This window comes from Corvus hawaiiensis, chromosome 1 (assembly GCF_020740725.1).
Source record: "Corvus hawaiiensis isolate bCorHaw1 chromosome 1, bCorHaw1.pri.cur, whole genome shotgun sequence".
Classification (NCBI taxonomy): Eukaryota; Metazoa; Chordata; class Aves; order Passeriformes; family Corvidae; genus Corvus; species Corvus hawaiiensis.
In genome coordinates, this window is record NC_063213.1 from 86,436,900 (window position 1) to 86,463,253 (window position 26,354).

The 26,354-nt window shown below is 37.0% G+C and overlaps 1 protein-coding gene across 16 annotated transcripts in view; it reads right to left on the reverse strand.

The window, feature by feature from the left end:
* Positions 1–26,354, reverse strand: part of COBL (cordon-bleu WH2 repeat protein) — a 206,425-nt gene that overhangs the window by 50,693 nt on the left and 129,378 nt on the right. For 15 of the 16 annotated variants that reach the window (XM_048312776.1, XM_048312749.1, XM_048312734.1 and 12 more), the window contains 2 exons: positions 22,037–22,231; positions 1,081–1,219 (listed from right to left, as the gene is read on the reverse strand). In XM_048312776.1, the coding sequence (XP_048168733.1) occupies positions 1,081–1,219; positions 22,037–22,231 (334 nt within the window). The remainder of the gene's footprint in view (positions 1–1,080; positions 1,220–22,036; positions 22,232–26,354) is intronic. The other variant, XM_048312679.1, reaches the window with a different exon arrangement.

Genomic DNA, 26,354 nt, shown 5'->3' on the forward strand with positions numbered 1-26,354 from the left:
GAAAATAAATGTTGGAACAAAGCCAAGAGGTTTCTTTCTAAACTGTAAGGCATCTGTAATGTAAGCAATTATGTATGACAGAATGTCATATCTGTATGTCTTAGGCATTTTGATGAAACATGAGGTCAAAGGCATGAACTGAAGTGCACTGAGTGCATTATGGCACTTGAAGAATGATTCTCTTAATGTACTGAAAAATGAGTTCCAATATGTGGGGTCATTATCTCATATCTTTATCCATTATAAAATCACTTTGCTTGCTAGAAGCATAATCCTGGTGTCCTCACTCAGGCAAAGCTCTCACCAATCTGAACAAGCTACCAGGCAGATAACAACAGAGTTCTGGGAGAATGTTTTTCAGTTTTCCTGTAGGAGTAGACGTGATGCCACATGCAGCTGAAACTACAGTCTCTTTTCTTGTCTCTAGGTATGTATGGCATTCCTTTGAGAGCATCAGTTCTTTTCTTCTACTGATTAGCTAAAGACTCAGCAGATATTTATTTATAATGAAAGTGAGGATGAAATTTAAAAAACCAACTTTACTCTGTATGGGCAGTTGATGTCAAATTGTTGGAGGACTATATGAAAATCAAATGCCTTCAGGTTTTAGAAACATGAGGAGACACTGAACCAGCCTGACTGTACTTGGGTTCTAGCAGAACTTCATGGCTTGAGATGCATTTAGTATTGCCTGGCCAATCTCTATTTATTATTTATTAGCATTTCCATTTACTATTTCTGTATTTCCATTTACTAGCAAACCAATCATGACCTTCAAGGTGCAGAATAGGCCCAGGGCTAGTGCTTTTGTATGTAAAGTTGGTGCCAAATATTCAAATGATCTGATGAGTGTTATCTACATTTTTACTACCCTGTGGTACTCTGTATGGTGGCATTAAAAAAACCAAGAGGTAATATACAAACACTTATTTCCAGACTTTCATTCTGCAGAGAAATGTAGGTTTTTTTCCCCAAGTTACAAAAGTTTCCAATCTCACAGCATAACAGAATTAAGGCAACTTCAAACAGTGAGCAGTGAAAGCACATGAATAGGATTATTCAGGAGAAAACGCCTCTCACCCATTGTGCTCTTCCTCTTGTCTTCCCTGTCTTCTGTCCTGTTTGGCATGGCAGGAGTGGGGGGAGCAGATGCAGCTGGTGGAAGAGGGGCACGCCTCTTCTTTTTCCTTAAATCACTGAGGGACGCTCCTTGTGATATCTAGCAAAGTTGAAAAATAAGCACAATAAAGGATGTATTTTGTTGATGTTGCAAATTGTCAACAAGCAAAAGAAAAGTGTTTTCCATATGACCTAATTTCTCAGCACAGTTTATTTATAATGAGCATTTATAGTGACAACAGGTGATTAAAGAAGTACAGTAATATTGCACTCAGAAAAGGAAAGAGACAAGAACTGCAGATGAGTGTCACAGCAGAAATAACAGTCTGGTAGGCATTTGATGGTTTTGGAAAAAGTGAACTAGGGAGCCCAACACTCATCAAAGCAGAGTATGATACGATGTGTGTTGTTAATCTTAAGCCATAACATGATCTTCTTTTTCCATTGGTTTCTTCAAGCCTTAAATTATGGTTAAATACTCCAGTTGGCATGTGTAGTGCATAAACTCTCTCTCGCGTTTCTTTTATTTTTTTCTCAAATTCTTGTCTAAGGACTTCTGAGAGAAGAATCAGAATTGACAGTTTGCTTGCATGATGATATGAGATCATATTGTACTCTATTCATGCCTACTGGACTTCACAGACATACTTTTGAATATCTGTAACACCTTGGCTTCCAATAATTGCAACATGCTGGTTGATATGCCAGGACTTCATTACTGTTTATGCTGCTTTTAAAAATATGAAAAATGTTATTACAAATGACTTGGGTTTCACTGGGTTGCATAATATTTTCCGTAGCTTGTTGGAACTTAGCTCTATTTCCTTTTTCCAGAAAAATAATAATAATAATAAAAAAACCATGTAGAAAAGTCTGTGGAATTTTTATATTTGAAAGGTACTGACAACAGTAGTCAGTACCAGGCTTTGCTGAGGAAGAGAGTAATGGTGGCTGCCCACATATGACATGCTGCTGGCATTCCTCCAAAGAAGCCTTCACTTCTTTGACCTAACTGCTCTGTCTGTCCCAATACTCCTGTATCTAATATAGAAAACCGCTGGGTGGTTTTCTACTATCTCAAAGGCCCAGCTAATAAAAATAAAAATAAAAATAAACCCAATCATATTCGTAATATTTCCTTTAATCCAGAGGATTAATGGACCCTTAAAAGACAATTGTTGCGGGAGATTTCATTGAACAAATAGTAGCTTCACACTGCTTAAATCTACCATCAGAGTTCAGAGGAAAGGCACTGATTTACAGGTTTCCTTTCCTACGCTGAGTAAAAAGTCTGAGAATAAATGAATTTTACTAAGATTAGGATATGAATAGTGCCTCATACACTTAGCCTTCCTTTTCAAAAGCACTCAGGAGTGTCTTACATTATAAAAAAGAACCTTTTTGTTCCCACCTTTCAAGGATGATGCTTTAACCACCATGCCACATGGCAATTGGACACTCTCCGCCCCTTGGTGAACCTGCATCCTGCATGGGAGAAACTTGGCAGTAACTGCACTGGACATAGAGCACAGCAACCAGGATGAGTTGCAGCTTTGCACCAAACAAGAGTGGAAAAGAAAGGTGTCCTGGTCCTACTTCCTACTATTACAGATTATTTCAGCATTTTATATTAAATTTCCACCAGATGCAATGCATGACTAAAGCCAGTGAGGCCAATCTAGACAAAGTTAGGCAAGTAAATGGGCAATAATGTTAAGAATTTGTAAACTTAAATTTTGATCACCAAATTTCACAGAATTTAAAAAACATTGGACTCACACCCAGAAAAGAACACCACACCAAATGCTCAGGAATGGATACTGCAAAATTATAGAGTTCCTCTGAAAAACTTTTGCCCAATGTTATAGTGTTGCTCTGTATTAAGATGGGACACATCCCCTGACAAAGGAACTGCCTGCAGTGATTAGGAACTGAAGTTTAAACAGAATGCCCAATATTGAGCTGAACATGGGAAACCCTGTTCAGTGAAACAGACCCATCAGGCTTTAGTTTAAAGGGGAATTACACAGAGGACAGCTACCTAATGCCTTATTCTTCTCTACTGAAGAAATGGGCAAATACACACTTCGGAAAAAAAAAAAAACAACCCCACTCTTCTGCACTGCATTTTAAATAACTAAAAACATGTAGGCACTTAATACTGCATCTCGATTCTTCAGGATACCACCTTACAGAAAAAAAAAAAGAAAATCATTGAAGTGGAGATTTTGATTACTACAGAGACTGCAAAATTCAGTAGCTATGAAGAACTTGAATCATCTGGGAGACAGGCAGCATCCGAACTTTCCCGATACTTCACAAGTACAAGCTTGACTTTTGCAGTTGTTTAATGGCATTTTGCAGCTTCCATGTTCACTCCTCCCTCTCCAGACAGAAAGGTCATTTTATTTTAGGACAAAAAATGGTTGGACTGCTGATTTAAAGGATAAAGCTAGGAAATCTTGAGAATCAAGGCAGAAAGTAAGGAAAAGTCTTCCCACTTAAAATGATAGAGATTACTGATCACCCTTGCCCAAGGACCAGATGAGTGAAGGATGTTAGCTTGGTGTAGTCAAATTCCTCAAAGACACGTAAGTGCTTTCCTATGAAGAAAGGATCCTTTTTAGAAGTCAGCTTATCTTTTTCAGCTTTATGTATTCTTATTTAGGTCGAATCTCCTGAGGAACATTAGATAGATGTATGGATGGACACACTGCTACAGCTAAAGAATAAGCTAGGAAATAGCTAGTGCACGACTGCAATAATGCAAGTTTGGTGAAGTACACACACAAAAATGCTTTTATTATACTGTCAGCTAAGTGCAGTACTCTTCACAAACACCATAAAGAAGATGAAATGCTTGTTTAAAGCCAGTCATGCTACAATGTATATAAGAAGTGTCTAGTTCAAGAATAGGTCATAAAATTGCAAAAAGTAGCTTTCCTTTAATCCCAATTCCAGTAAAACTGTGAGGCTAAACATAAATGGAAAAAGCACAAAGAACATTCTGTTTCTTTCTTCCAATTGCATATACAAAACCAATAGAACTTGAAAATAATTTGTTATGGCTGGCTGCTTCTTTTATAAAGAAATCAAGCCTTAACAACATTATTTAGAGTAATTTCCCATTGAAACTTTGTTACAGGAGCCCCTCTCTGAGTCTAACAGAATATTTCCTTGTCTTAGCACTTGTGCTTCACCTGTATTTATAAACAAGAAATCATTAAATCAGCTCCTGTTACAACAAATACATAATTTTAAAAGATGTTCATTAAGTGTTCTCTGACTATAATTAATGCCATGAACTGAGCTAGAGATGAATAAAAAAGGTCAAAAGGATCTAAGTCTGAAAAATAGTGTAATTTCTCTTCCCATATTGATAAAACCACACACAATTAAAAAAAAAAAATTCCTTTATATTCAGGGCTCACATGCTTTTTGAAAAATACTTCCAATACTGTAGACAAAATATCTGAGCAATGTGCTGAACATGTTCTCCTTCTGTGAAAGCTCAACGTACTTATCAAATTTGGAGGGCTCTAGATAAGATTTTAGAATATATTTAGAGCATAAAAACAACATCATGGGGAGGTTATTTGTCAAAATTGTGTGGAAAAGGATCCTACAAGGCCAATGCTTGATATTTTCAATCAGCAGCATTTCACAGTCACCTTACTTACAAACAATCTGTGGATACTGTAAGAGTGGATGTGTAAACTGAGTTTAAGTTTCCTCATGTGTAAAAGTCTAGTATTTTCTTTGGGTCAGACTGCACTGAATATGAAGTAATGAAAAATATTAAATGAGGCCCAAGGAAACAAGTCACCACTACTGAAAATTCATCAAGCCTTCAAAAACAAGGAGGTTCTCAGATAAATTTCCAGTGTGAGCTCCACTCCTTTGCCTTGCCTGTCCTCTACATACAGGCCAGACACTGGTGTTGCATTTGTCAGCCATTCCCTTTTAAATTTTCTAACAGAAATATTTATCTATAAAAGTACCAAGTCATCTGGCAAATGCCAACTTTCTTTTATGCACAGACCCAACTAGGCCCAAATTCACTGCAGGTTTATGGCTCCCAAAACTGAGCCTCCTTCTGTAAGCCAGAAACTGTACCATTAATTTGCATCGTTTGTGCTTCAAAATCCAAACCAGTCTTTCCAATATTTTTATAAACATTACAAGAAACATTTGTCTTATGGCAACAAATTTTTCCTTTTACTATCACTCCTATCATTTTGCCACAGAAAAGGAAAAATATTGAAAACCTAAGAATTTTCCAGTCTCGATATTTAACAAAATTCTCCTTAAAGCAATTTTCTTCCTGCTCAAACAACATAGCTACAGATGATACAGATGTATCAGCAATAGAATCATGTCTGGAATAAAAGATTGCTTTTAAGGGATGCCACATGACTGTTGAGCATATGCAAATAAAATATTGAAGCATATGATATAAAATGTGTGAAGAAAGTCCTTATACTCTCTTGCTTCTTTCTCCTTTTTATGCAATGCTATACATCAGGACCTTTAATTGTTTTATAGAGGAATTAGCTAATTTGTCTCATTCGTGAAAACAGTGACTGACTGTAGAAATTATTTTTAGAATTAAAGAAAAAGGACTGGAAAAAGGACACATGGATTCAATCACCTGCATGCCCTCATTACAAACTTGCTCCATCATCCCACACTGACTAGACACACACGCTGATTTAAGCGAGCCAGATTCTGATACACCTGCTGGTGATGATAACGTGTGGGGTCAGAATGCCTACTGAATTATATAAATGTTTAAATGCAATCCAAAGGAAAAAAAACCCAGAGCTGACCTGTAACTGAACAAACAACAGTATCATCCCAAACTATGTGTGGGACCATCCCAACCCTCTTCCCACAAAGAATTTTAGGAAATCTTGAAATAATTAAGAGCCATTTTACAAGAAGTTCTAAAAGAAAAAAAGACACATGCTTTATTAATAGGCTTTAAACTCTTGATATAACCATAACTGCATTAATCCTTTATAATATTCTATGAAAGACAAGTGGTAGATTGGTATGTAAGTAAGATTTATGGGTTTAAAGATATTTTCCTAGGACATAACTTAAAACAGTTGAGAAGTAAATATTTTGATCCAAGAGGAGTCGTTCTAGGAAAATCAGAGAGATAAATCTTTCAGCTACAGAATGGAGACATAAATCTGTCAGCTAAACTTGATGATATAAAAGCTATTCAGCCGAGCTGATTCTGCATTTTCACAAAGCAACAGATGCTTCAACATGTCTAGCACTAGAAACCACAAGAAGTCCCAACTGACCATTAATGCGCCTTAAACAACATTTACTCATATGTCTAATATTCCCTGGACAGGTCATACGTTATTAGTCTTTTCACTGGCATATACTGACAAAGGAAAATTCAGTGAACGCTTAAAACCCTGTGTATGTACAACTCATGAGGTGACTACTGTAAGCTACATGAATAAAATTGTCTATTCAGCACTGAACTTCTCTACCTTCTTTCTTTACTGGGTGGTATCCTGCTTCATTTGATCAAAAAATGAATGTTTAATCCATAAGTACACAAATGCACTAAGACACAAGTATATTAGAATCTGAGTTCAAAAGCAGTAGCCTGATGTCTCCCAGAAATGTGTCCTTACATTGCAGAATGCATTTGTGTGGGTTATTTAAAATACTTACTAGGATCCCATGCAATAAAACAACATATTACCAAAAAAAAAAAAAGAAACAGAGATACTAAAAAATCTAGCACAAGGAGTCACTTGTAAAAAGGGTATTATTTGGAAAACTTGTCATTTTAATAAAATGCATAGAAATAACTACACTTCAGAAATTAGCAAGCAGTTTCTCTGCATTGATCATTTTACTTCTGTACATGTTAATTTTTCAGTCTTGGACCTCACAAGCCTGAAAATAAAATAAATAATAATAGGTTTAGTTTTAAGTAAGCCATATGAGTAAGTATGTTGGGGTAGCAAGACTGATATTCAGACCAACCAGACACGATAGCTTGTGTAACTCTGGACACATCACTCTCCTGGAGAACAAATTTAGATGGGAGTTTAAGTCCACAATAATAGCAAGCAGCTCTTGGAACAGCCATGTTTCAGCCGTTGACAACACCACTCTCTATTAGGGGGCTTCCTCCTGACTTTGAAACTCAGCCCTGTGCGTCCTTGTACTGTGCAGGTGTCTGTCTCACCTGACGGCTGCATCCCAGCTGTACTCCCTGCCTCAGCTTCCGAGCTGCTTTGCTGCTGGAGGTGCTCAGGCACTGTGGGAAACTAGAGTGCAAACTGCATCCATCTTCTGAAAATCCCCTATCATTATTATTTTAACCAGATATCACAATATTTTGCATCATTTTGCCTAAGATGCCTAATTTCAGAATAAATTTTTCTTATTTTATTGGTGTTAAACAGAATTTTTAAACAAAATTTAGTATTGGGTATCAAAAATCAAGTCCTGACTGCAAAAACACCTTGGTCCCAATAACAGATAAGAGCTTAGCATTACTGGATTTTAGAGAAATATCTATGTTCTTGTGCTATTTTATTCATAAAATGAAGAAGACAAAAACCAAGTATGTCCTTGAATACTTGGCTGATTGGTGACAGAAAGCTAAATCAGTTAACACAAGAAAGCCAGTACAAGGTGAAGGGGCAAGCTCATTTTTCCGTCTGTTTTTATAGAACACACCCTTTGTGAAATGTCACAGTCAAGGGCAGTTAAAAATTAATGTCATTCTAATCTTTAAACACTTTAACTTGTTCAGTTAAATGTGTCAGACAGGAAACTATCCATAAACAAATCTGAGATGTTAAATTACTAAGATAGCTGTGATTTCCTTCTTTGCAAAATCTCATTTCTAGCTGCAGTATTATTTCCACTCAAGGAAATCACTCTACAACACCAAATATTTTCACATGCATTGAAACATGTAGACTACACAAGTCTGCGGATGTTTGCTTTGGCAAAGAATTGAATTTCCTCTCTTTCTCTGAATACAATGTAATCCTCCTTATTTATGTCTTCATGGGGGGGGGGGGGGGGGGGGGAAGGAGAACCAACAAAAAAACCCTCAATCACTTAAAAATCACATTTTAAAACCACCACAAATTAATTTGTTACCAAGATTCATTTCTCCTCTAGAGAAGTTAAACAAAAAAGGCAAAATCAACCCCCAGATTTTAATCTCATACTTGTGCTCATCTTTTTAGTTAGAACTATACAATTAACAGAACAAATGAACATTATTAAGAATGTAAGATGCACAGTAGCAGTGCAGTTCATATTTATTCTGACACCTTTGTTAATGAATTTGATATGATGTCATCTTTTTAAGAGACTTCCTTTTGGGAAGGCACTAGACTAAGGATTTTATACATTGTCTTTTCTTTCACAGTCTCACATCCTGGATTGTAGGCTGGATGATTGGCTGCTTGTCTGTCCTTAAAAATCTCAGAGATTATCACGAAGATTTGCAGAAATTATTTTGCATCTTTGTCCAATTTTCTGCCAAAAGGATGGGCTGTAGCCTAAAATCTGTTATAGCTAGAAAGTGGAAGGGAATTCACACAAACATATGACAAGGATCAAGGAGAACACTATCCTTTTTACTTCCGATAAACTACATACTTCCCTGGAGCTTAGGTTTCCCTCTAGACTTAACATTTTCTTCTGTAGAGATAGCCAAGTTGTATTTCTAGTGCTTAGCACTAAGTCCTAGGCAATCACTTTGGCAGTCTTCTCAATTTAGAGAAAAATATATCTGATTATTTCCAGTGTTCTACCCACTTTGATCAGCCTTCTCCTTCCGCAGGCACACAGAATGTCTGGGAAACATGGTTTAGGCAGTAAGTCAAGTGATAGATTCTGTTTCCTTTCCAACTTGATAGGACCACAGAACGGTTTGGGTTAGAAGGGACCCTTAACAATCACCTAGTTTGTGCCACACCTTCCCACTGTCCTCTTCAAATTCCCACTCAAGTCTAGTTCTGGCCTGCACTTATGAATGCCAGCCAAAAGCCCCTGTATTTCCACACTCTTCTGAAAGCAAGAAGAGAGGAGAATAGCAGAGTGGTACCACAGTGTCAGTTAGATATATTACTAGGACAGTAGCATAACATGGCTCTACATCAAGCTATCCCCCACAAGTGTAAGATTCTATTATCCAAAATTATAAATACACTCTGCTAGGAAGACTTGTTTGAGGAACCCATCATGGCACACTGCTTGTTATCCAGACCTGGAAGTGTCAGCAACATAGAGCTGAGCAGGACTCAGGGGTTGTCTGCTGGTTCTCAGGAGCTGAAAAATTATATTCTCATTAAGACAGGCACATTGAAAATGAAATGAGGTGTCTATTTCTCTAAGTGACCTATGCCAACTTTAAAGAGGATGGTGCCAGACTCTTTTTTTATTGTGCCCAGCGACAAGATGAGGAGCAATGGACATAAACTAAAACACAAGTTGCACCTCAACATGAGGAAGAATTTCTTTTCCTTGAGAACAGGCTGCCCAGGGAGGTCATGGAGTCTCCCTGTCTGGGACAAAACCCACCTGGATATGTTCCTGTGTAACTTGCTCTAGGTGACCCTGCCTTCGCAGGGGGGTTCGACTGGATGATCTCCAGAGGTCCCTTCTAACCCTAACAACGAAGTAGCAGAAAACAACTTTTCTTTTTTTATTATACTTGTGATGTTTTCCCTTGTTTTTTTATTTGGCTAAATGATGACTATGCTATTAAGCCAGAAAATGAAACCTGATTTACACAGCACATATTTACTTTGTTAATTTATCTATTCTGTAATTTTTTACCTTTTTAATTTAGGAACTATGTCAGGTGGAGTTAGAAGCAAAGTCTGAAAAGTGATGCAAACCCAGTTTCTAAATTAAGCACAGTGTTAGAGTCATTTTTCATCGCTCACTGAATGCCAGCTCTTCAGAAGTCTTGCTGCTCAAAATGATCTTTGTCTATTAACTTCCCCTAAATACTGTGCCCAACAAAATCTCATAATTACTTGACACATACTTTCTTCTTTAATGAGAGTTAAAGCTTACGATGACATCAGCCTGTTCTATTTGTCTGAGACTCGCAAGCCAGATGAAGTTTACTTACTGAGCGTTGCAACCCTGCCAAAATTCAGGCTGCATAGAACAGTATGTTCCGGCCCTAATGTCTTGCCAGTTTTCAATGAAGTGCTTGACAGAGACCACATGTGGAGGTCAAGTGATACTATCATGATCTCACCAGATGGTAAGTTGTGGTATCATTCCCAAGGCAGGTAGTATAGTCTGTTCAGAAACAGTTGGCAGGTGAACCATGAACTCACAGCCAGAAGCAACTGGATTATTGCAAAAGATCAAGAACGCTATTGATGCTGGCAAAAAGACTGTTCCAAGAATTTTTCTTGCACATAATTCAAGGATTCAACTCTCAAGACATATGTTTTCTTGCAAAAAAATAGAAGTCCTCCTGCCAAACAAATCTTGCATTTTCGCATGGTTATTATGTTATGCACGTTAAATTGTAATATAAAGACACTGTAAGCTCACCTTGCTTGTGTTCTTGCATATATGTTAACCATCACCAGGTCACTCCAACTTTGATGTCAATTCAGAGATTATATCTACACAGGTTAGAGTGCAGGACTGGACTATTTTCCAGAAAACAATAGGAAAGTAGACCATGGAGGAATCTTACAAAATTTTGTAATTACATTCTCCACCCCTCTAAAGTAACAGCCTATCCAAGTCAAACAGTGAAATACTCAGCATTTCACAAATTCCAGCCTTCAGTTAAAGCAGGTAAGCAATTTAAACCACCACTGAACTGACACTGCTACTATTTCCTGGGCAAAGATTCAGAAACCGTATTTCTAAAACTGCAAGAAAGCCACACAATGGATTCCTCTTACATTGTAAAAAGACAGTTTTACAGCAGACCTCAAAATTTTAAATTCTTCTGGTGCAAAACCTATTGACTGTGAACATTATCTGAGTAAAGACAGACTCTCAAAGGGATGCTCCAAAATGAGTCTTATCTCCAACTGCACTTCTGAGAGGCTGTACCTTGCTAACATGAAAACCTCCACTGAAAATCTGAACTAACATCCTAGTTCATACTGGCCAAGCTTCAGGAAAAAATATGACCAACTGTAGTTAATCACTTCTTGACTGAGAAAGCTTAGATTCCTTTTAAATAATTCATCACACTGCGACACCTTACTCTATTTAAAATTACAGGAAAAAACTGTTGGAAGATAAGGAGGGACAAAAAAGCTGCTGGAAAATAAGTTGGCTGCTTAAAAAACGTGTTGCCTAAAGTTATTAAAATGCTTTCTGCCTTTTTTTTTTTTAATGAGACATATGCTGTTAGTAAATAAAAGTGCAGCAAAATGAAGTTGAGCATTAGGAGCAGTAAGGAGGATGGGTGGCAATTTGGACTGAAACAACAGTTTCTTTAGTGGTGTGGAGAAGAAAATTCTGTAATACAGTACTAAAATATAACATACCCTTAACTGATACTCTTTGGAGATGTTGAGAAAGTAGTCACTACACTGCATGTGTCATTTAGCTGTAGTTTTTAATAACTACTTTAAAAGAATTAATGTGTTTAAGTGCGCATACACCAGAATTAATTTTTGGAGCTGTTTCTATCATAAAAAGAAGTACAAATTACTCCCTTTCTCTAGCAGCTTTTTTTAGCCTTCCTAAATTTCATGCTTTACATGACAGCAAGATAAGCCTTCAGCCATCATTGCACTTTACTCTTTTAATTTGGGCCTGCATCATTTATCCAAACCAAAGTGCAGCTGTTAGTTAAATTAAGCATCCAAACTGCACAGCAAACATTATCTGATGTGCTGTCAGCTGGCTTCATGTTTGCCATCTCATTATTGTTTTGTAAGACATGAACAAGTCTGGATATTTCTCATTCAGATAACTGAATATCATGTTTAAAAGCTCTTTAAAAGCTCTTTAAAAAATGAACAAACCACCTTCAAATTGGAAATTAATTGTTGAGTTTTAATTTCTTAGTCATTTACCATGGTATAGGGCATTTTAAAGACCAGAGATTTCTTTTACTACTCACTCTTGTTTCTACTAATTGGTTCTGGTACACCTTGATAATGGTCTTTACAATCGGATAGCACTAGCCAAGTTCAGCTCCAGTAGAAGTATGAAATATATAAAAATTTCCAGGTTTATGACTGATTACAGGGACTATTGTTTCTATAAAACAATGTATGTCATCACAGAATTTTATGTCTGTGAACGGCAACAGTTTGTACATGGCTTTTTCAACAAAGCAATTAAATGAAAGTCATTAAGAAAAGCTCCACACTTACACACTCTTAAAAAAATATTGTCTGGTCCTTCAAGCAAAAGTGGATAGAGGGAGGAAACACCCAAAAAGATTGACTTTCTATCTCCTGGAAGGTAGAAATATCACCATATTCTAAGTAAAACAATAGCCCTGTCACCGCACAAGACAGAAGTGTCCCAACAGTTCCTTCCTCAGAGGACCTGCAACCCAGAGAATATATCTGGCATGCAACTGGATCCGATACTGATTTCAAATGCAAAGGGACCACATCTTTCACGCTGCTTTTTATGTTGTCAGTGAAAGGCACATGTCCTGTAGAGTACACTGAACATCACCCAGACAGCTCCCAGCCACCTGTAGTATGAGCTACATAAGTACATCTCAGTATTTTGAGATGCAGCTCAAGGGACCTGCAAATATGACCCTCAGAGCTCTGCGGGGCTCTTTGATACTGCAGTTACACCATCAAGTTGTAAAATGTATACCAGGCAAGTTGCTTTAGGGTTCATGGTGCAAAATTCTTATTGGTCCTAGGATTTATTGGCAAAACTTCCAGTTTCATTCTGCAAATGCAGTTTTGCACTTAGGAGTACAAAACAAAGAGATTGATGACTGGGAATAGTAATCAAAGGCAGCTCTTTCTGTATTTAATGAGAAACATGTTTTTCTGGTCATCAAATTACCACAGATAAGAAGACCTAGTGAAGTCATTGTGAATGCTGCCTGTGACTTTTCTGGAGTGATATCAGATCATATTAGACAATTATTTGAGTACGACTCTCTTCAGTATTCTCCAAAAATAGACGCATGGGTTAGATCAAGGATTCTGCTCAGGCTTCTTTATTAGACTGTAGCAGGTACCTACAAGATAGCAGCAGAAGAGGAAAGGTACATTCAGTACTACCTTCTCCCAAATACTTTTGCAGCCACCAGCCGCCTTCATTTCAGGGACTTCCTGGTGTGATTTATCTTTCAAAATTCATAACGGATTTGTCATCCATGCAGCATTTGTTCAATCTCCTCTTAAGCCCATGTAAACTTTTAGTGTCATACTCAGCCTTGGTCCTTGCTATCCAGATAACTCAAGCAGGAGCAACAAACTTCTCACTTTACTGTTTCTTTTTCGCCTCACTTCTTAATATGATCAACATGGATGCTCAAATACTCCAAGGCTGCTGCAACATTTCACCACAGATGAGGAGATCATTTAGTCCTAACCTGCAACTTTTCTTTACTGTCTGTTATTTAAGAGTAAGATGATCTTCCTTATTATGGAACTGAGACTTGGTTTCCTTATGAAATCCTTGATGAGGGAACTTGGAAGCTTTGTGGAAACCCAGACAGACTGTATCAACCAGATCACACCCATCTGTTTGCTGAATGCAAAAGCACTGTAAAGGAGTTGTAAAGCAGGGTTTCTTTTTTACTAAAGCTACATTTACCCTATTCATTATCTTCACAAAGATGCCAACTGGTTAAATTCTCTATTATATTTCTAGTAATTTTTCCAGTATATAAGCCAGATAAGGAGGCTTGGGGTTTTTTTTTATATCTCTTATGCTTTCCAAACACCAACTCTACCTTTCACCTATCTTCTCTGAATTTCTTCATGACAAACTAGAATGTGGCATTGGCAGTATTTAACAGTATTACTGAGTAATTTTTTTCTCTATTTCTTTGCTCCACATAGTAGAAAGAGACTTAATACAGACGCAGTTATTTTATACAATCTTTCCTGTTTCAGATAGCACTGCAGTCTCTGGTGCACCATCTTGAGAATACTTCACACATTTGCTGTTCAGACAAAGGAACTACAGCGCGCTCCTTAGACAAAGAACTGAAGTGCACTCCTTATCTCTGTTATTGGACAAGCTTGATGTTTATCATTTGTCTGTGCCAGTAACCTTAATCTGTGAAAAATGTTAAGCCAAGTTCAACTGCTTTACCATCCCAGAATAACAGGCAACTCTCTGGCCAAAGAGTAAGACAAAATAAATTATTTCTATATGGTTCCATGAACAAAGGAAAAAGACTCCATGATACCAATAAACTCTCAACATCTACAGAAATGCACAAATGAAATAAATTAGCTTCTAAATAAAATGTCAGGTAAAATGACTGGAAGAAAAGCACAAAAAAACCCCATAGACACTAAAAGCCTAATGGAAAATTTTTGTAATTACCATGCAGTATTTACAGTCTGGTACATCCAAAAGAAGCCAATTGCTACATGAATTTGATGTGAAACACAGAAACAAATAAAACAAATATAATCTCCATTCTTAATTGGTTTATCAATAATTATCTGTTTATCTGTATCAACAGAGAGAGAGTGAGAAAGAGAGAGAGAGAGAGAGAGACACACAGCCCCTTTGACCTTATCAAAATACTGCCCCATACCAATTGTCTAACAAGTCCTCAGCCTCTTAATTTGGCATCCTACAGCAGTAAAATGTGCACTCCAGCACCCAATATCCAAACTCTAATACAAAAAACTAGCTTCCTTCTTTAAGGCTTACATAACTTGGGGATTTGAACAGCGTTCCAGACAAAGAGCTTCTTTAATAAAGATTCAATATCCCTGCCCTCATCACAAAAATGCTGTTGAGAGATATCACATATTGCTTGAGAATTCTAACAAGTCTGCCACAAAGATTGGAGAAAATCACAGCTAACACTTATGACATCCTCAGTTAATGAACAAAGGCAAAGACACTTCTAAAAATAACATGCAGCATTCACATTTCAGGCCTCTGTGCACAAAAAGAAAATCTAAATCAGAACAATTAAAAAAGGCATATAAACCCAGTCATTAATTAACTTTAAATCAACATTTTAAACAAATTTAAAAGTCAGTCAAGTGTTCTCCCTCCTCCTTCTGAATTAATCCTGCTTTCATATCCTCAGGGAACTTATAAAAACTTGAGAAGTAACTTAGAAGGTGCAGTAGGTTGTAGAAATAAAAGACACATTTTGAAAAACAGCTTTTTCCTACAGCAAAAACTGATTCATTGCATCCTTCCTCAGAATGTGAAAAAATGTATCTGTTATTCTCAAAGGAGACTTCTGGATGATCCACAGAAAAAAACCCACAAAGCAAAATGAAAATACATTCACAGAACACTTAAAGGAGAAAGGAAATGTGTCATAAGAAAAAGGTTGAGAAGACCTCACCCAGAAGACCTTTGAATCAAGAGAAACCTCCCTTCCTCTCTAAAAGATGATAAAAAAAGCACACATTCATATCTTGTTGACTTCTAGTAGACATTTCTGGTTTAGGTGTAACCTATGATAGAGAGATAAGGAATCTGAATCCATCCACCCTTTTGTTGAATTCTGGGCTTTTTATTAAAACAGAATACATTTGTCACACGTCCCCCATGAACTGCTCATTACCTTGCACCTTATATAGAAGTAGGGAAATAAAGTACAAGGTAGAATGGAAGAAAATACCTATAGCATAAATGGATCCTGTTGGAGAACAAGAAACATACCCCTCCTTCAAGCAGGACCACTATATTTTCTACAAAAAGTAGGTTCAACCAACCAGGTAAATCTAAATTAATTTGAAAGTTTTTCTCTTGGGACACAGGACTCTGATCAGAGTGAACTTTAGACAAAAATAAATTATAGCAGATGCACAAAGGAAGAATTAGAAGAAAATAAGCTGGTAAGAGTACTGTGCTTCTAGAGGTGGTGTTAATTAAGTGGGTTTTAGACAGCTGCCTACAATAACTCTCAGTTCAGTAAGAGCCATGGTAGGTGTTCTCATTCAGCTGTGATTCTTCTGTCCCTCAACTTCCTACAACTGCAGTGCCTGCTGGTATCATGATCCTCTTATAAAATGACGATTCTCATAGTCCAAGAAAATTTGTGAGGAAAAAAGGCTGTCATCCACACAAACACAGGTTCTTCCTGAAGACTTGGCTGTTTCTCAGAGGGAAAGCCAACTGCAGGAGTATTACTATTTGAAATATCAGATTTATTAGCAATACCCAGGGACAAAGCAGATTTAGGACTCACAGGGCACACAGACAGAGAGATCTACTGGTGGCATCCATACTGACAGAGATGTACGCAGCAAAAACTTACTCTACATTGTTCTACAGGATGTGTGTTCATGGCTTTAAGGCTTAATTTGCAGCCACAGGGAAGCACGTCATTTTGGAATCCTGAGGAGAACAACAGCAACAGTGTGATTTTATATCAATCAAGATTATCCTTGCAGGCAGCAAACCAGAAATCTGTGGCATTAGAGTATAAAGAAGTAAGATGGTATCACTTCATGCAAACATGCATGAAAGACAACTGTGCAAAAAATCCTGCTGTGCTGGGGGGACATTATTGGAAGAAATGCTTGCTTTGCTCCGATTTTTGTAGTAACAACCTCAATTTAAACTCCTTTGGCGACAGAAGGTGGTACACTGAAAAATAATATGATATTAAAATCAGAGTGGCCAGATACTGAGTTGCTGAGCAACCAGACGTAGCTTCTGACATCTTAAAAGTTCAGAAAACATCAAGCTCCAAAATCAGCTTCCTAATTATGGACAGCTGAGCTAACAATTTCTAAAAATCTTGGCCACTGTTTTAAAATAGATCTTACTTCTAAAGAAGATAATGAGTCACAGTTCCAAGTAGGTTCCAAGTCCATGCCTGTAGCATACACACATACACATGAGAAATTTAAGAACTGCAAATTCAGGGACTGATTCTAAAAATTTGGATGAGTCTACAGTTTAATAACACTTTGAAAAAAATTAATATGTTAATTGTGATTTCAATATTAAATTAATCATACATTTCCTTTACTGCCTCTCCTTTATTTTTACTGCTTGAAGATTATTCTGTGGCTCTTGCAGGCAGAATGAATTCCAGGTATGTTTTCACTATATGCTGTGCTCATTTGCAGTGTCATTTCAAGTATTTCAGGGAGGGGAAGGGAGGGGAGGACCACCCTAGGTGGCAGTCAGTATAAGAGATCATCCCCTAAGATTACAAAAGCATAGCTGAAAATATCTTTTATATAAGCAAGACTTTTGGCAGATTTTTAGTGTATCTTATTTCTCCAGAAAATATATGAAAGTCTCATTAACATTTGTTCACATTATGATGATTCTCTTAAAGCCAAACTTCTTATTTAGGTATAAAATTGTTTTATTTTAACTGTGGACAGTGGGAAAGAAAATTGCCAGAAATGATGAGAATAAACCTGTGGCTCTCTTTTCACTCTCTTGCTTTTTTATTCAGATGAGTAAGACTCTTCAATGAATAAGTTATAACTAGTGAGAAAATATCAGCCTTGATCAAACACTGGGCGCAATTATTCTGCTCTAAAATACGGCCTTGACTAATAATTCAGAGTCAACAACTGCCCCCAGCAACCCAAATTTGAGATCTAAATGGAGAAGAGAGGAATGTAAGAAGCAGAGCAAAACCCCACAGAGTATGCTATATACATTAGTTCATCTGTAGCAACATACAGGAGACTACATAAAAACAGAAATAAACCTGAAAATTGTGTTGGTTATTAATGTAACCTTCTAAAAGTGTGATTCCAGTTCTTCACCTGCACTAAAAACATCAACACATTTTTTATTTAAGCCCACTGTCTTGCCAGATAACAACTAAAATTAAAGTCTGTGAAACAAATTTTAGACTACTGTATCTGATATACTGTTCCATTCTTCTATTAGTACAGGAATTTGACTGGCTAGTAAAAAATCCCTGATGCCTCCTGTTACATTTCCCTATTATATTACAGTGCTTCTGTTCTGAAAATGATAGCAGCTGAAGTAACACACAGCTCCTTTATCACAGTCTACAAGTTGCATTTCTGACTTTTGAAGTTATCAGAGCTTTTATACTCACGAAGGCACTTCTAACTCTATGCTGTCTCTAAAAAAACCCATTAACTTTTTCTGAATAAACCACTTCATTTCATAGACAAAGCTCTTGAAGAAAAGCTTGAGGCCAACTTTATCTCCCCCACTCCAATTTCTGTATATTCCCCATACATGTTAAAAAACAAAAAAAGTAATTATTCCCATAAACTAATTTGCCAGTGCACAATACACTTGACTTCCTAAAGACTCAAATACTCAATTTCACAGTTCTTTCAGGTTCTTCCAAAAGGGTATTTTTTCCAAGAAAAACACATTTCTTTTACATGTTTCTTTTAAAGAGAGATGACTGAATAAGCCTCTAAGGAGATGCCTGTAATTCTGTCAGATTTCACGTGTGGCTTTTCTCTGTGTACTCTGTCTACAATGTCATACTCATACAGATCTTCTCTTATATTTTGTTTATATGGTGCATGCTTTTTTGGGGGCGTGGCGGGGGCCAGAATCAGTTTACACTATGCTTACCTGAAGGTGGCCCCAAATTCTGCTAGCACATCTTCTGGAGTGCTGTGACAGACAACAAAGACTGCACAGGGTGTTCAGTTTTAACTCATCCCTACCTTGTTCTGCTCTACTCTTTGGACAGTGTGGGCTCCATGTTGCAACTTAAGAAAGGAGAGGACCTCCTTGCTTTGTAAGCATCAAACCTACTGGATTTTGTCCTGGAATTATTGTTATATACCCTGACCTTTTGAAGATTACTTTTTCAAGTGACTTCTCACTCTATAATAGCATCATTTGGAAGACGTTTAAAAAAAAACCAGGGGTGAATTCTCCAGGGAAGAAATCTGCAGACTCCTTTGACTCTGCATTCCATTGCATACTACTTAGTGCATGCTCAGCACACTCTGAACAGACATGAATATTTTCTAGGGGAGATTTAAAACAGTTACAGAGGGAACACTACCTTTAAATAGACATGGAAAACTTATGCTGCTGTACTAAAAAGTAAATAAAGTTACTGCCGGGGCCTTATCCACAAGGAGATAAATTATTCTAAGCCCTACAGGAACAAAAGCTGCAAGATGGTAAAATGATATTGCATTAAGTCACCTATCCAGAAAAGGAAGTGGAGAAAATCTAAATGTACAGCATAAACTAAAACACCCCAGTCTTCAGACACATAGAAATTTCTTTTTGGAACCACTAGGCAGGGAGATGAGATATCTATAACCCTAAAGAATCATGTCTGCCTGGAGCATAACAATGGGTTAAAAATAACAGGCTTATTGGGTTGGAAAGTTACAGGTGTTCATAACAGCTACAGTATTTTATTTCCTGCACAATTTTATGGAAACAGGCAGCTAAAAAAGAAAAAAAACCTTCTGGAAGTTCAGAATACCACCTTTTTCATTTTCTATTAGTGTGCTAGCTTCACTGGAAATAAAAATGTTCCCCTTTTGCAGGATCTTCCTGTTAGTAACAGTTGCACATAAATAAAGTTTTCTAAACAAACATCTTATCTTTTTCTGGAAGGAAGTCCATTAATAAGGAATTGACGTCCTTCCCTGAAAAAAAAAGATCAGCGCTAATTCTTTCCCATAAACTAAAGAAATAAACGTACACCCTGAGATTTTTTACTCTATTTTCACAGCAAACTGGCTTGTCTGCACGTAGATAAAATGGAACTGTTTGGGTTTTCTTATAAACAATATCTCTGTTGCTACCTTGCCCCATAATACTGAATAATTAATTTCTTCCCTCAGTTTTTGATTGCTTCATGGAACTTGTGCTTTATTTCAATTCTACTCATTCCTGTTAAAATTACATGGCAGCCTTTGAACAACTTTCAGCCTGGGAGCTTCAGAAACACACCATAACTCTCTAACATTTTTACCTATGCCATCATTCCCAGAAAGATGTCCTTTACTCAACAAATGCAGCCAACTATACTCCAGCACCTCTACCGTGGTCTTCACTGGCTTTGTCAGCTACACAGGACATTTCTTTTGCCCAAAATGAACTTTGCTATGGAAAATCCTCTGACAAAACCTTTATCTGTTTCCCTTCTTCAATGTAGTTTGTCCTTCAGACTAAGAGAATTTGAAATTGATACTGTACTGTGTACTACTTGTGATAAATAAAATATATACTTTTCTCCCAATGGCTTCAGAAAACCAGCACTTTAGCCTCTTTGCAACAATGTTGAAAATAGAAATGTTAGTATGTTTAAAGAGAGTTTATATTTGCAGTGTTATTGTGCATCAAAATTTAAAATCTCCATGCCATACTGCAGGGAGATCATACAAAGAGAATGGCAGAATAATGTAGTCTGTGATTACCACACTTGTATAAACTTAGGAGATATAATACCATAAGCATTTTTGTGTGAGAAGATCTATTTATCTTAAACACATTAAATCTTTAACTATGGGGGACGTAAGAAACCTCATAAAAATATTTACATAGGAATTTCAAGAGGGAATTTTAAGAAAAAAGGTGCACAAATGTTGCAAGAGAAACATTGTTATTTCTCTTCAGCTGTGTCTATAAATGAGTTTTATTTCAAAGGCATATATTCCAATTTTGAAAGACGAAACACTGCTAAGTTCCAGCAATCACAGATATCCTAAGAATGGGAAAATAAAAATCCACAATCCTTTACCAAGAGTGTGGATCGAGTTCTATTACACAATACTTCACTTAAGAAGGCATTTAACATATGTCTTAATGCAGATAAATAAGAGAGTGACAGGGAGTGGGACTCAGCATCAGGCTGCTCCTCCTCTCCCTCTATAGAGAACTCAGACTCCTTTCTGACTCCGTTTTGCACTCGGACACCTTGCTTTCCAAAGATCAGTCTGCTGTAGAGGTGACAAGCCCTAAGCAGAGAAGAGTCAGTCCACATTACACAGCTTTGATGATATTGACTCCTTACATTCTTCTTTGGCACCCGTATTTAGCTTTACACACTGATTTCTACAGTTTACATTTAGACAGCATTACTGTTAGCTGCTGGTGGAACCAGAAGACTTCATGTGCTTGTGCAGGTTTAGCAACACACACCTGAGTGTCACTATAAAAGCAAGAGCGATTTCCTCTCCCCTTAGCTCTATTCTTTTTAAAGGCTTAGGTCCTCAAAAAGGTTTCCCCCCATTTCTGTTTAATCCTTGATAATGTACTGCGGAACGGTGACCTTTTATAAAAGCACAACCAGAGCACTGCTTTAAAAGGTCACATAGCACAACTCAGAAAACAGAGCAGATATTCTGGTATCCCATGGCAGCACTGGAAACAGGGATACAGGCGACAGCTAAGACAAGTGTCTAGACAAAACAATATGCTGAAGGTTTTCATCTCTCGTTAGAACTTTCCCCTGTTCTCCAGGACTGCCCAGGCCAGTAAGGATACCTAGTCACCTTATACAATTTCCAGCTTTTCTGCCTTGCTTTTTCTTTACCCTCCTTCTCTTAGCATAACACCTCACAAAACTTTTCTGATTTAGAATGACTCTTGACAGGGGAGAAAGCTCAGGGCAGTCTCAAGAGAGCTCAGTAAGTATGTACAAAACACTAAGGCTTTTAATAATTTTGTCTTGCAAGATGGAGTTTTGGTCAGCTGTAGCTAATCAAATACCTGTGAATGGCTTTAGGACTGCTGAAAGAACTGATGGTACCCAGCACACCAGACAAAGGAGCCCACTCAGTGGTGTTGCTGTTACCTGTGCTGCTGTCCCTTCTTGTCCCCTCACCTCCGCGTTCGGCAATACTGGTGTCGCAGCTGGTGGAGGAGGTGCTCTGCGCTTTTTCACTTCTGGGTTTGCTGTCATTCCAGAGATGCTACCAAGGGACAGTGATGAACCCAGGCTACTGGAACGAGAATTCACCGAAGGGGAATTTGGTGCTGTGGAAAACCCCTGTAAATGGATTAACATCTTGGATTAACATCACTCTTTAAAGACAATGGGAAAGAAAGAAGAAAAACAAGACACATCTGGTTACCGTTTAAACAATGATATGAATAATCATGTATGTTCCCCTGCCAAACCTAGTGAATTGCGAACTCCAACTTTTGGAAACTTCCAAAGGTTGACTGGAACAAAACTTACAGGCGGTATTAATAAGACAGGAGGCGCGATAAGCACCTACTGCGGTTTAACAGTAGTATTGATGGGAACACTGCTGCTGCTTGCTATTTAAAATATAAAGTTCACATCAAGACACATAATTACAGTTATCCAAATGCATTTGCAGTCACATTTAAATTACGAGTGTTAAACATTTCTGGAAGCAAGATTTACTTTTAAATGAGAACACTGTATTAATAAAATGCTGTCAGTGTCTCAGGCTTGTCTACTTTATTATCAATCTGCCTGATTTACCTGAGTCTTCTCTGCAGATTTATATAAGAGAAATTCTGTAACCATTAAACTATTCCCAATTTACATGCACAATCAAGCATAATCACTTACAACCTACTGAAAACAGCCATTTAACTTGGTGAAAAGAAGTCCTACTGACAGGCACCACTCTGGATTCTAACAAACCCAGATGAAAGGAGAAACAGAAAACTATTTCAGTAATTCCTTACTGTTAAAAATTAATTTAGCTCTCACTGAAAACTTAATAAAATCAATGGAAAAAATTTAATGGATTACAGAACCTTAATACATTTTTATATCTATATACAAATAGAAACATATCCAGTTAGATAGCAGCAACTCTACAAATACGAAAGATTAGAAGTAGGATTGCTTGAGAATGTCCATTTTAATTTTAGCTTTTACTCTTAAATTCAATACATATTTTATTCTGCTAATAAAAACCATGCAAAAACTTTTCCCTCAAAATCTGAGTCACCTTGTCCATTTTTTAATTAAGAGAACTTTCCATATTAAATTGAAGATTTTACTTTTTAATTAAGTTATTTGACTGTAACTTCTTCCCAGAAATATCTCCTGTGGAATCACCACTGATACCACTTCACCATGACCTGGAGCTGAATAGCAGTTCTGGAAACATAGGCTGATGAGCATGGTTGATAATGCTGTTCTTATCACAACAGAACATGCTACCACACTTACAAAACTCTCCCATGTAGGACATAAAGCTCTCTGGTGGAATTTTGTCCAAAACCACAGAATACATACTGGCAGGAAACCAAAGGCCACCCCAAATGCCATTACTTTAAAAAAAAAAAAGGATAATTTTTTTCCAGAAGTGCCAAGTTCAAGCTTAGGTAAAAATTAAAAACACAGGGCAGCAAGCTTAAAAACACAATTCATTTAGTTTTAGGACCATTGAGGAAGCATGTATAAAGGATAAGGAGCTAAAAAATAGAGCAATGCAGAAATATATATAATATAGGCTCCTTTACTGCCTGGTAAAGTTCCATGTTCTGTAGATTCCCATGAAAGCAACTGAAATGCAAACAGATTCGTGCCTTGTCCTGCATTTACTGTGCATATGATACCAATTACTGACTTAGATGCTTTTGTTAACTTTTATGTTTCACACTGCACAGCACACTTCATCTTGGAATAATGTATTTAGCACAAGCGGGGCATGGAACCAGTCTTTTCTGACTAAAAGCTGTGTTTGCCACACCTTTTTCATCATCAATTTCTCTGAATTGAATGGCATCAAGAACATCTTTACCCTTCTAGTAAATAAAGAAAAAAGTTTGAAGTAGAAGGTGGGGTTTAAAAGTTTAGGTATAATCTAATAAAGAAATAGTCTTGTCTTGGCCCTGTATCTTGGGCAGTGGAAAAAATAATGATCTCATCTGTAAGCTACCAGTTTTAAGTATTATCAGTGCATATTGTACAAGGTACTATCAAATAAAGTTTGTTTACTCCTACAGAAATGGCAGGGTTCACAGAGTGAAATACGAAGTAGTTTCCTCTTTTCACATATTTATAAAACAACTGAACAAAACAATTTCAAAGTGGATTCTGCAGGTATGCTTTAGTGACTGTATTAGTTCTTTAGCCTTCTGGATATAGGGGTTGAGAAATTGCAGACAAAGATGTATGAAAATAATAAAAAAGTCCTAAGACTTCCCTCCTAGCACTACAAATACAGGATGCTGGTAAGACTATAGGCCATAACCACTTTTAAATGAATATTCAATTCTATCACAAGATCTTGTGGGTGAAGATCTATCAGAATCCTGTTCAAAGCTACAGGCCATTGTGAAGGAATACAGTGATGAACAACTAAACAGTTTAAAGCTGGTTTGTTCTGTTTTTAAGCTTGGATTTCCTAACAGAACATACAGGGGGAAAAAAGGGTAATACTTCCATGATACTATAAGTAGTTTATAATAAAAAGACTTTAATGATAGAAAAAAACCAAACAACCTTGCAAATTCATCTATGTTTTCTTTTCCAAGTCCAACCTTTATATCAAGCCCATTATTCCCTTACTGAGCATTTCAAGAATGCTCATGTAAAGACACTTGCCCTAAAATAAAAACTCGCCACAGCTTCCAGGGGAATGGAATGAGGACAATTGCAAACTAGTTTTGAAAGCCCTCTCATGCAGCAACAAGAGCTTTGCCTAACTGGAGGCAGACCTTCAACCTCTCCCATGTGTGTAGTCATTTTCATTAGCTTTAAGAGAAAAAAAACAACCCTGGACACAAAACACTGACAGGTGGTTGTGGCATGACTTGTCTTTTGTCATAAAACTAATACAGAGAGACAACACCTAATTCAGCTTTTATATTTTATGTTGAGTTAGATGTGATGCAGTTTCTTTCCAAATCACGGGATTTTGGAGGATTGTTTTTCAGGCAGTTTAGCAAGGCAACTATTAAGAGCATACAACATTAATCAAGCAAAACTGCAGGGACATGATATGTACATGCCAAATACTCCAACCATCTCTCATTTCTTGTTTTTCTAATTTCTTATCAAAGAACCGATTGAATTACTCAAATTACAGCAGTGTAAGTGAGGAAAGCCAAGCTCAGGAACTGCAGCCAATGTTGCTGGCTTAAAAAAGTCAGCCCTTATCCTCCATTTCATTTGAGAAACAGGTTAGCATGAATACTCTGCTCAGAATCCAAATCAGTTCACAGAATCCCTATGTTTCACAAGAAAAGCGAACAAAAAAAAAGGAAAAAAGAAAAATCAATTCATAAAAAGAAAATTCATGGAAACTAATTATATAAAGAGCTTTCAAAAATGTCTCCCAACTTGTAAAAATCACAGTCTTTGTTAAACCACCAGTGTTCGAGCACTTTGCTACCAGTTCAAACAGCAATTAATTAATGCAAACTAGCAAGAAAAAGAAACAGTTTGGTTTGGGGTTGTTTTTTCCCCCTGAATTAAAGCAAACCCAACACAAAACCAGATAGACCAGCGTAGGTCAGCAGACAGGTTAGACACTAGCTGAGCAAGGGTTTGGAATATGTACTGAAGCAAAACCATGGATTAGAGTCCACTTCAATTCCATGAAGTAGATATTGGAAGGAAGCAAGAAACAACTGCCATACCTACCTATGGTGCCATCAGGTTCCATCACTGTTTCATGTTAAACTTGTCAGATAGTTTTTTTCCCTCTCACTAAACTTTTGAAATTCAAGGAACTTCCTTCTTCTTCCCTAATGTACCAGGTGTTTTCTTTTGGGTTCAGCAATTTAATTTTGAGACTTTTTCCTACCAGTTCTTCTAAGTGAAATTTCAAAAAAGATATTTTTGAAGGGAAAATAGGGACTGCTAAAAACACAGAAGTATGAAGGCTAAGAGTAACCTGGTGAGGTAGGCATACCACTCCCATTTTCAAAAGACACTGAGCAGTCAGCTTTCCACAAGACTTCTAAAGTCCCATAGCGTGCTGAACTCAACACAAGATAATTTAAGAGCCTAGAGCTGATGTCAGTCTCTGTTCCAAGGTCATCAACCTAGAATGCAATTGTAAAATATCTTTTTCATACTACCTCCTTTTCAATAATAAATGGAAGTTCTGGTACCTTATGGACACTTTGAAAATTTTAAAGTCATATATAAATAAAAGTAAGATTAATCTATTAAA